The sequence below is a fragment of the Pinus tabuliformis genome, chromosome 3_2 (genome assembly GCF_031772625.1).
Source record: "Pinus tabuliformis cultivar Carrire ecotype Pingquan chromosome 3_2, CPIR1, whole genome shotgun sequence".
NCBI lineage: Eukaryota > Viridiplantae > Streptophyta > Pinopsida > Pinales > Pinaceae > Pinus > Pinus tabuliformis.
Window position 1 is genome coordinate 439,622,002 of NC_142302.1, and position 12,874 is coordinate 439,634,875.

The 12,874-nt window shown below is 30.7% G+C and overlaps 1 protein-coding gene across 1 annotated transcript; it reads right to left on the reverse strand.

The window, feature by feature from the left end:
* Positions 1–9,466: 9,466 nt before the first annotated feature.
* LOC149181199 (uncharacterized) lies at positions 9,467–12,633 on the reverse strand. Its single transcript, XM_089414116.1, has 2 exons — positions 10,068–12,633; positions 9,467–9,828 (listed from the first exon to the last, which is right to left on the reverse strand). Exons 1-2 carry the CDS (start codon positions 12,631–12,633, stop codon positions 9,467–9,469), a joined length of 2,928 nt encoding a protein of 975 aa, XP_089270242.1.
* Between the last annotated feature and the right edge of the window lie 241 nt (positions 12,634–12,874).

Genomic DNA, 12,874 nt, shown 5'->3' on the forward strand with positions numbered 1-12,874 from the left:
AACTACCAAATATCATAACAATACAAACATCACATCCCAATATTTATAAAAATTCAATACACATCAAATCAAAATAAATCAACCTTATAATCTTAATTACTCATATATTTCTTTGTACTATTTTAAATGTTCTACGCATTAACCCCAAATAATCCATGCATACATACGGTCCTTTCCATGCAAATTTGAAAATCTAAATTTTTTAAAATAGAAGAATCTTGATATTTATGTTGCGCAAGTAATTCATTTCACTGTGTAATTATAGGAGATAAAATAGGTTTAGCGTGGCACGTGTATATATGTAATTTATACATTAGCTTTAGTTTATTTAATTACAACTCCTTTTTAGGTTATGATTTAACTTTCTTTTCTAGTTCCTCTTAGAAAAACAAAAAACAAAAAAAATATAACATAGAAACCAAAAAACAATTTTTATTTTATTTGATTTTTTTTTTTTAAATAACTTTCTATACATAATTAGTTATGTTATTTTAACATTTTCTTTAGTTTCTTAAAACTTTTAGATTAACCATTTTATACATATCCTAACTCATATCTCATAAACAGTTTGGATTACAACTTTTCTTTGTTTAATTATCGTTTATTAAGTTTAATTTTAGTTTTTATTTTTATCTAATTAATCTTTTATTTGATATTTACAAATATTAAGAATAAAAAAAAATTATTTAGGTTAAACAATAATTAAGGTTCGTTAAGAAATATATATTTGTGATTTTATGTTTATTTACTCTTTATATATATATATATATATAATTTCTTAGAAAAATGATCATTTATTTTAATGCTTTACAAATTTTATTTTATTAAGGATAGAGTAAGCATGACATAGCTGTTCGAGTTTTAATCGTAGTATTAAGTGGTTTTTATTTTAATTGGTTAAATGATTAATTGGCCATGATTTTGTAGGTTTACTTTAGCTTATGATTGGTTTTAAGTGAAATCAAGTATGTGTGATTAGGTTTTCACATTTATCAACATTTTCTAATATTTCCTTATTTCCAAATAAAATCTAGGTATTAATTTAAAATGTGTTTAACATATTAAAATAACACTTCCAAAAATATTTTTTTTATGAAAGTAATATAAGAGAATATTTGATTACAAAACTAGTTAATATTTTTATTTTTATTATTTTAATATTTTTATAATTTTTAGTGGTGGAGGAATAACCTGTTATAGAGTTTTTTGAATCCTAAGTTTCGGACTACCAAGTGAGTCCATCATCAATAGATTTAAGATGATATTAATGAAGTATCCAGGAGCTAATCATGAGAGTATATATATTGATTGAAAAGGAATAATGTTAGAGATTTAATCACCCAAAATCTAAATAGTTTTTATAATTATTTTTATATATTGAGATATTTTTATTTTTTTTTAATATTTATATTTATTCAGTGAAAAAAGTAAAATGCAATTTTGTGTTTTTTTCATGCAATTTAGCATTTCACTTTATAGGTCAGGATTTTTAGGATAAGATTGGAATGTATGTATGTATGTATGTATGTATGTATGTATGTGTATATATATATATATATATATATATATATATATATATATATATATATATATATATATATATATATATATATATATATATCTTATGTATATATCTTATGAATTTCAAACTATGACTTTATAGGACGAAATATAATGTTGCTACCCATTAGGTCCATACATATTTTATATCATCTATAAAAATATAATATGTATACTCATCTTTTATTCCAATTAGAGGATAGTTACAATAATTTATGCTATTAACTAGTTTTTACATAAAAGAACAAGTATTAAATAACAACGATGCATATTACACTTGTTCTATTAAATTTTTATATTGTAACAAAACCATGTAACAATACAGTTATGAATTTTGGATATTTTTTATAAACGTTAACTAAAATTGTTATAATTAAATTATATTAGAGTTACACTAAATAATTTAATAAGAAAGCTTTCTTTTGTACATATTTTTCTTATTCTATATATCATTTAAATTTCCTATATCAGGTCAAGAAATTATATCCTTTTTGCTATCTAATCATTCGTTGGCTTTTGTATAATATCATACAAGTATATCATATCATACATAAACAAATAATGGGATAGCAGAAATGAAATAGCATGACGTGATACAAGAAATTTGAATGATATATAGAGAATAAGAAAAATATGTAAAAGGAAAGATTTTATATTAAAATAACAAAATGATAAATAAAACCTCTTAAAAAAGAATTGTTTTGATGGAAAATTTATAATAGATTAAAAAACTAAAATAAAATTTGTATAAATAATTTTTTTATGGAAAATTTATAATAAATTAAAAAATATAATTAGATAAATAAAAATATAATATATATTTATTTTGATAGATTTATAATAAAATTGGAAAAATGGATATTTTGTTTTTATATGATTTATGGGATTAACTTTTAGTTTAAGAAATAATGATTACAACATGTAGGATGTCATAATTATTGAGTTCACACCAATCAACTTTTATTAGGATTGGTTTTTAAATGCCTTTTTAAGTTTTGAATTTACAAAATAAGGTTATTTTAAACTAATATCAATAATAAAATTTAATACTAACACAATTACATTAATAATGTGATTGATATATAGATGCCCAAAAACCTTAATAAATGTGGTTAATATAGATGAATATCAATCACATTATGTGTGTGGTAGGGATTTAATATTAATATTAATGTTGATATTAATTATTCTATAATTATAATAAATATATAAATAAACACAAAATAAGTATTGAATTAAGTGAATAACTTTCAATTAACATTGAGACCTTAGAGTTCATGTTAATGTTAATATTATTAAACACCCTTAACACTCCACTATATTTTATAAATCCTATATATTAGAAATCTTATATTATAAACCCTAATTCTATAAACACTATATTATAAACCTTAATATAAATCATAATATTAAACCCTAATATTATTTTAAGAAATAAGCCCTAATATGAATCATAATATTAAACCCTAATATTAATATAAGAAATAAACTCTAATATAAATTATAATATTGAACCCTAATATTAGTTTAAGAAATAACGATTAGGATATGTAAGATGTAGGTTGCTATAAATAGCAATTGAACTAGACCAAATGTGAAACGTTGTAAAGCATAAATTTGAGAAGAATCATGACACATAAATAATCATTAAAGATAGAAATTAGTAAACAAAATGCCTTTCAAATCTAGAAGATAAATCACTTACATTATGCCAAATTGACAGATTTTTACATTATGCCAAATTGACAGATTCAATAACCTTTCTAGTATCTATTGTCTCTTAATCTTCAAAGATGCTCTTTCAAGTTCCAATAGAAAATATTGGATAGATTATGAAGAACCAAATTAAATCATTTTCATATTAGATATTGAAATGATCATGATATTAAGTAATATTGGAAGATAAAACCTTCTCACCTAATACATATGAAATCATAAACATAATTTTTTTTAATTAACAAATTTATATGAAATCATTAATATTAATTTATTTTTCCAAAATTATTTTTATTTATAAATTTAATAAAATATATTAATAATATTAAAAAGATTTAAAGAAATTTCAATATGATTATTCAAAATAATAAGATTTTATTAAATTTATTTTAAAATGTGTTAAAAATATCATATAACTTGCCCGTGTAAATTAAAAAATTTATTAAAATTTATTTGTAATTATTTAATTTTAAAATAATATAATTATTTGAATAATAATATAATAAAAATGTAATTCTCTATTGAGAGGTACCATGGTGAAGTTTTATGCTAGCAACTAAAAGCTTTCCTTTATTCCACATGATATTTTGGGAGATTGGCTATGTATTTGACCAGGCAGGGGCCTATAAATAAACACAAAAGACTTTTAATGCCTCAGAAAGAAGATATTATTCAAAAAAAAAATGGAAAAAGGGTGCTACGTGCACTATTGATGTTGATATTGCTTCCTTCCACATAGGTTTGGTGCATATTTCTTTCTTCTCTCCTGGTGCATATTTCTGACCATTTTTAAATATTGAACTGACTCACTTGATCAAAAGCTTGTAGTCTGTTACATTCTACCTGAACATAATTTGTTTCTAAATGTGTTGATTTCTGCATTATTGTATGTCAAGGTCCAATGGAGGAGAAGGATTGGTGTCATATGAACTTTCCAAATGCCAAGGATCTTATCTTAAACTTTTCTGCAAGTGAATACTTTCTTCCACCATTTATGAAATCAATGCATAAATTAAAGGTTCTAATAATTTTCAATCACAATTATAAGTGTGTTACACTCCAAGGCATATCAGCCTTGTCTTCATTAACTCGGTTAAAAGTTGTTCAGTTAGAGAGAGTAATTCTTCCTCCTCTTCAAGGATACTATCAATTTGTCTTCATTAACTCGATTAAAAGTTGTTCAGTTAGAGAGAGTAATTCTTCCTCCTCTTCAAGGATACTATCAATCCTCACAAAAAATAGAGAAGTTATCGTTGATTCTATGTGAGGGTCCAATTGCTATAATAGCTACCTTTGGCCAATCACATCAAAGCCAACTTATTTCTTTTGGCACGAAAGTTGACTAGAAATGGTTTTGTTCCATAAGTGATTAATGTGTGATTTTTCATCTACATAACAATTTGACAATTAACCTACCATTTACTGCCTTTAATGTTTGAGATGCATTTCTTTGGTGTTGTTAAGCATCTATCTATGTGTGATTTTTCATCTACATAACAATTTGACAATTAACCTACCATTTACTGCCTTTAATGTTTGAGATGCATTTCTTTGGTGTTGTTAAGTATCTATCTCAAATATGCATGCAATGGTTATGACTGTGATAATGCCTACCTTTGGCTAATTGCATCAAAGCCACCCTGATAAATTCTATTGGAAATGGTTCTGGGTCATAAGCGATTAATGTGTGATTTTTCATGTGCATAACAATTTGATCGGAAATTTTCCACCTTATATGTAATTTGTTGAATTCAATTATTCTAAGTTCTACTAAAATCACTTGCAAATTCATTTGTCAAAGTTGAGATTTCTTAAAAATACAAAACCAAAAAATAGCTAAAATCATCTAACTAGAAACCCTATTTTATTGTTTCTAAATAATTGATCTCAATATTTTTTTGCATTAGATTCTAAAGCTCCATTTTGTTTACATTTTATGGTAATGTTATATGTAATTTTTTAAATTCAATTATTCCAAGTTCCACTAAAATCACTTGCAAATTCATTTGTCAAAGTTGAGATTTCTTAAAAATACAAAACCGACAAATATCTAAAATCATCTAACTACAAACCCTATTTTATTGTTTCTAAATATTGATCTCAATATGTTTTTGCATTAGTTTCTAAAGCTCCATTTTGTTTACATTTTATGGTAATGTTAACACAACTCTTTTTGTTTACATGATAGACCAATGTCACATGGAAATACAAGGTTGGTAACTTACCACAACTGTCCACTCAATGCTTTGAAAGTGAATCCCCCAATGTACTAGGTGAATCCAATGATTGACTATAAGATGTAGACTAACATGGTTGATAAGGTGCATTCTAAGGCTAAGCTTAATGATCTTAAGGATGAAATCAAGTCATCTAAAGTGAAGTTCCATGCTAAGGCAAAGCATATTCTATTTTTTTATAGCATTTAAATGAATCTAAGTTTGATTTTTGACACATTATTATATGTGAACATGTATATAAAGCTTTCATCTCACTTCTTCTTAAAACAAATATAAAAACATATTTTTATTTTATTTTATTTGTATTAAGATTCATTACAAACATTTTTTATAATGTCACTCACACACCTACGATATAATATATTTGGCATACATAAACTATTCACTATTTTAAGGTGAATGCTTCCATCGATAAAAAAAGGGCCTACCTCAAGGAACTACATGTGGGTAAATGAGAGAGGGAGGTAAAGACGATGAGGGAAAAAGTCACTGAGAGAGAGAAACATATATGTAAATGGAAATAGAGAAATAAAGAGTGTTGAATATAAATTAGTAACAAGAGTATAAAAAACAATTTCATCCATACTTCCCAGAAGGCCTAAAGCAGATAATGGTAGCTTATTCTATTAAGGGACTCACTAGTGTAAATTTCACCACCTCAAAACTCCAAACTTTGATAGGTTCATGATCAGTAATGTAAAACAACAATGACTTTTTTATGACTTCTCAAAATGCCAATGGATGATCTAGGTATTAGGTTTTTTTTGGTTAAATAAAAATATGTAGTTCTAATATTCTTTTATTTTTGTGCCATATAAGATACAAATGAAAGACATGGATATAAAAATGGCATAAGACATGGACACCAAAATGACAAATATGGCATGGTTGAATAGGCATATTTATGTAGTTGGTTAAGCATTCCACACAAAAATTGGTTTTTATATAAGAGGTCTAGTCAGACTCATAAAAATGGCATAAGACATGGACACCAAAATGACAAATATGGCATGGTTGAATAGGCATGTTTATATAGTTTGTTAAGCATTCTACACAAAAATCCGTTTTTATATAAGAGGTCTAGTGAGGCTCCATGATTAGACTAGTAAGAAGTTATCACTTTGGGTGGATAGAAAAAATAATTTTAAATATTCAAAAATATTGATTATCTTCCTAATTTATAAATATTCTAATTGAATGAAAACCTAAACTATAACGCAATTAATTAATATAATTATTAATTGAATTTAGGCTTTTATGATCCATATCATTAAAAGTAAGAAAATAGCTCTAATGACAATTTTAATAAGTTTGAATAAATAATAATTAGTACAAATACATATATGAAATTCTACAATTAAATAAGATTATTTTCCATGACATGTTGTTTAAAATGATTTATTTTATTATATTATATAAAGTTTTATATAAGGTTTTTGTTGTTGATGATTAGGGTTAATCCTTAGTAGAAAATAAGATTATTTTTTATGATATGTTGTTTAAAATGATTTATTTTATTATATTATATAAAATTTTATGTAAAATTTTGTTGTTGTTGATTAAGGTTATTTTGAGTAGTGGGAAGAAATGATTATTATTTTCCCAGATTCAAATATATATATATATGTATATTATGTTATAAAAAATAATTAGCGAGGGAAGAAGGATGTGAGGAGGCGTTTGCAAGAGGCAGAGGCTGCTTATGTATTGGATACTAATCCTAATATCCGCAAGATGATAGCGCAGATGGAGGAAGAAGCCTTGCAAGGGTACTCAGAGCCAGAGATGGAGGATTGGCAACAGTATCTCCCTGACCCTGGACATACCCGAGGTAGAATGTCATTATATAAGCAGTCTTTGCATGTATATTGGGGTATGAAGCGTCTATTAGCTAAGGCTATGGAACAAGTTGCTTTAGAGATGGCAGAATTGATTCAAGGTATTCCAACCATGAAAAAGGAGCTGAAAAACATTCAAGTGACTCTAATGATGCAAGACAAGAAGATGGATGCTATTGTGCAGCTGCTCCAAGCGGGGGGTCTGGGCATCAAATTAGAGAAAGAACCAAAGGATGCATAACCAAAGGATGTACCGAAGCAGTTAAAGTTTGCAGCTGAGGTGTCGAGGTTTTTCTCTATGTAGCAGATTTTCTGTGTTTTGTTTATACATATTTTGATGATACTGTCTCAGAAAGAAAACTTTAAACTGGTAGTAAAGATAGATGTATATTTAGCATGGATAGATAGGTTGGTGACATACTGTTTTTGGATGGCTTTGAAACATTTCAGATGGTAACGAAGCCCGGTTTCCCTTAAGGGCGGGTGGAGACCTGTCCATTTTTGTAATTTTCTTATGGTTTTCAGTAATGGAAAATAGAGTACCGCACTAGCTTAAAAAAAAAAAAAAAACAAATAAAAAATAAATAAAAAATATTTGTTTATAAAAAGAGTTACAAGTATAGAAATTAGATTTTTTACATTTAAAATAAATGTATATTGGTTATATAAATTGTTATATAACAAGAAAATCTTAATTCATTTGAAAACTAAAATAAATAAAAAATAACACACAAAGAAAAACCAACAACGAAACAAAATTCTATTAAGTTAAATGTGTCCTCGAGAGAAGAAAGCCTCACATGCGAGAGACAAAATATAAGTCATATTACTATAACCCGAAAGGTACCTTATGCTTTGACAGAAATTGACATGAGATTTACGCAGTTCTCTCAGCATGCATGCAAATTGTGATCAATTCTAAAGATGACTTTGCCACTGCACTATCATTCCATTCCAACATGCATGCACATCTGCCACCAATTCTAAAGATGACTTTGACTGCACTCTCATTCCATTCCAATTATATTTGGGATTTTTTTTTTACTATGATTTGATGTTTTTAATTTAAAAGACATTAAAAGTTATTATAATTTAGAATTAATAGGTAGAGAATTGGCTATGATTTTGTTCTGAATTATGATTTAATGTTTAAATCTTCTATGAGTCAAGCCAAAGAAACTTAGTATTAATGAGTTGTTATAAGAGGTACTTATTTTTATGTTAATTGAACCAATGAGTTGAAAAACTATATACTTTTGGTTTTTGATTAGATTTTTTTGCTTTCTTTAAATCAAAAGTAAAAAAAAGTATTTAATAAAGTTGACTCGATGAAAAAATTAAAATTATTAAGTCAACAAAAATAGTTTGAGACATTTGGTATTGTTGACCTATGATGTTACAAGTAATTAAAGTTTTAAAAGTAGTTTGAGACACTTCCCATGATATTATAGGTAATTAAAGTTTCCAGAAGTTCGTAGATTTTCCATTATCATATGTGAGAGTCAACAGAAAGCTCTCTTTTTTTAGACCAAGCTGTTAACTAAGTCAAGGTTTTCCAAAATATATTATTATGTATAAATATATTTAGAATAATTTGATTATTAAGCACTAAAATATGATTGCGATCATGAAGTTGAAATGGTGGTGCTGTGCTCAAGTTATGTAGTTGTAAATTGCAGAAAGTATATGAAAATTTCCATAGAGGGGGACTACCACATGGAACTTAGACATCAATATCAAAAGCCGTTCACCACACTCCATAGAATAGAACTGAGTGTAAGTACATCGTATATTCCAGAACACCAACTCGGACTGGGAATTTTAAGTTCTTGATGAATCATGAATGCTCTCATAACACCTTGAAAACTTTGGGGTCAACCAGAAATGGCACATTCACTGAGCACTGACTTACATTTACATTAGAAAAGAAGAATTCCAAACTTCTGAACATTCAGTTACACTTGTAATCCCATGCTCCCAAGATACCAGAGATTACGGCGGATGAAAGGAAGCCTAGCAATATGTGCTTATTGTCAAAAGCCAAGCAATATATGCATATCTACAGAGCACACATTAGTGGGGAGAGAAGAAGAAAGTTAACTGCTCATGGCGTCTTCATATGGACTCCAACCTTTCTAGCACTTGTCTCATGGATGGCCGTCGATTTGGCAAGTTGATTGTACACAGCAAACCGAGTCCCAACACACGCACCATTTTCTCTCTACAACGACCGTTACTACCTTCAGCTTGTAGAATTGGGCAGTCCAATATGCCCTGCTCCTCCTCCTCATGCGCCACCACTCCCCACTCGTCTGGATTTCTGCTCATTAATTTGCTGCGGATCCATCCCACGATGTCGAGACTGTCCCCATATTCCATTTCCCCTGTTGCTCTCTTGCCACTTACAAGCTCCAGCAGCACTACCCCGAAGCTGTATACATCACTCTTTTCGTTCACCTTCATACCCATGCAGTACTCTGCAACAATACAAAAAACCGATGATGCATCACATCTTACACTCACACCTATTTCATTGTTACACACCTATTTCATTGTTCACACATATTTCATTGTTACACAGGTGAGATTATTTGTAAATTGATTCCAAACATCAAAATTCCACTACTTTTCGCTAAGATTCCAAACACCAAAATTCCAGAAACCAAGGTTAGAGAATTAGAACGTTAAGAGTTGTAAATAGCATACAATACTTTACCTGGGGCAATGTAGCCATGAGAACCCCTGAACCCAGAAATTGTCAAACCATCCCCTCCAGACTCCAACGGATGATGACGAGATGATATTCTTGTGGCTAAACCAAAATCGGCAATCTTGGCTTCAAACTCTGAGTCCAGCAATATATTACTGGATTTCACATCTCTATGCAATATTGGAGGCCTACAATCATTATGCAAATAGAAGAGCCCACGAGCTACACCAACTGCAATCTTTTGGCGGACTGGCCACTCCAGTATTGCCATTGATTCTGATCCATGAAGGCGATCAAACAGGCTTCCATTTTGTATGTACTCAAATACCAATAACTTGAAATCCGATTGTGCGCTTGAGATGCAACAGAGGAGTTTTAAGATGTTGGCATGTCTGATCAACCCCAAGGTCTCAACCTCTGCTTCAAATTCTTTTTCCTTCTTCAAAATCTTTTTCACGGCCACCTCCTGCCCGTTCCGGAGAGTGACCTTGTACACTGTTCCAGATCCTCCGGATCCAATCACATTCTCTCCTGTCAAGTGCTGGAGGATGTAAGACTCGTTCATTGCCAGCCCTGGATGAAAATATGTCACTTCCCATGGCAACGTCGAGCTGCTTGGCTTTCCAACAAACAAATTTCTCACTCTGCTATTGGTACTGAAACAGAAAAAAAATATAATTGCCATGGCTATCACCAAAATTGAGACTAAAATTATAGGCAAGTAATGATGTAAATCTGTTTCACTAGAAGAACATGATTTTAGCCTAAGCATGAAAGCCGGATTACCACATAGGTCTGGATTGCCAAGAAAACTATCTTTATAGGCCAAACGCTCGAAAGCACTTGGAACTGAGCCAGATAAGTGGTTTACGGATAAGTTCAAAATATTTAACCTCAATTGCCCTAATTCAGGAGGAATTCTCCCCACAAATAGATTGTTTGACAGGTCCAGAGAGTCCAAAATTGACATGGAGCCTAACCATGCAGGAATTTCTCCCGCTAACTGGTTGTTGGCAAGATTCAACTGAGAGAGACCTGCCAATGAAAATATTCCTTTTGGAATTTCCCCAGACAATAAATTGTGATCAAGCTGGAGGGTAGCGATATTACGCAAACCTGCAAATTCATCAGGAAGATGTCCCCAGAATCGGTTATTGCTTGCACTGAAGTTGAGGAGATTCCTCAGCTGTCCAATCTGTGAAGGAATGATTCCGCTGAACTGATTGTTGGAGATCTGTAACCATTGCAGTTCCTTCGCTTCCCCAATCTCTTCAGGAATCTGGCCCTCAAACATATTATTATAGAGCTTCAATTCGATAAGATTTTGAGAGCTCCATAATGACAGAGGAACCTCACCACTTAGCTGGTTTTCATAGAGCTGTGCGTATTGCAGACTGTTGCAAGAGTCTAAGGACTGCAAGCTCCCATTGAAATTGTTTGAAAATATAGCCAACGCATAAAGAATTCTTCCCTTGCACAGATTTCTAGGCAAAGGACCACTGAAATTGTTCTCTGAAACATCAACAAACGAAAGATCAGAATGTGTACCCAAATTCTGTGGCAACTGCCCGGTAAGCATGTTACTAGAAAGATCCAACTTTGTCAGGTTGACAAGCATTCCTAGCTGTTCAGGGACAGATCCCGTGAGGTTGTTCTCCCACAACGACAAGAATTCCAAATGGGTCAGATTTGCAATTGTTTCAGGAATCGTTCCATTCAGCTGATTAGTTGAAAGGTCGAGAATACTTAAGCTTGTGAGCTCGTAAATACTGTGCGGGATTTGCCCAGATAGCTTGTTTCCCCAGAGATATAGTTCTGTCATCTTGGTCAGCCTCATCAAACTGCTGGGAATGTTGCCCCAGAAATGATTGTCAGAGAGATCCATGCTCTGCAGCTCTCTCAAATTACCCAACGACGAAGGGATTTTTCCTTCCAGCCTGCAATTGTGCAGGGATAGTTGCTGCAGGTGAGTCAAATTGCCAAGGAAAGCAGTACCCGATCCACTCAAGTGATTATGATCGAGAGAAAGTGTCTCCAATTTGGGTAACATGCCGAAGCCTGATGGAATATCTCCAGAAAAATTGTTAGACTCCAACTTCAAATGACTCAACTCACTCAGTGCAGAGATGTTATGCGGTAAGCTTCCTACGAACAGGTTCTTTGACAAATCCAACGTCTGCAAATGCTTGCAAGCCAACAATCCATTGGGAAATGGACCTCCGAAATGGTTGGATTGCAGTATCAAATCTGTGAGATTGTGAAGGCCACATATAGTAGAAGTCAACCTTCCTGCAATGGAAGCGTTGGAGAGATTAAGTTTAGTAACGACATTGAATGGAGTATTACAAAATACTCCCTTCCAACCACACGGATTTTGATCAGAGGAATTCCAGTTGCTCAAAACATGATGCTTGTCAATCCAATCCATCTCTTTTATTTGCAGCAGGATTTTCCCTTCCTCAGAGATGGCATTGCATTGATCCAGAAAGAGCCAGAGACTGAAGAAGAGGATGAGAGTTCTTAACAATTTGGAGTCGAAGGATGGGAGCAAGCATAGGCATAAGCGAGCCATGGGTGCTCGGTATTTTGGATAGGCTTAGTTTTGCTCTGCACCGTATATATAAAGAAACACTTTCTGCAGTGAATTCTGCCTTATGTCACACGGTTAAAGGAAAGGTATTGATTAGCCTTCACTTGGTGGCCACGAAGAGACAAGACAACTTACAAATTTATTGAAGGGTGTATATATGAAAATGTTCAACGAAGAATGAATATGGACAAATTGCTGAACAAAGCAAAGGTAGAAAATTGAT

Coding starts and splice junctions, on each gene's coding strand:
- LOC149181199 (XM_089414116.1), bottom strand. CDS start 12,633: ATGGCTCGCTTATGCCTATGCTTGCTCCCATCCTTCGACTCCAAATTG. Junction 9,829..10,067: donor TCATGGCTACATTGCCCCAG/GTAAAGTATTGT, acceptor GTATTGTTGCAG/AGTACTGCATGGGTATGAAG.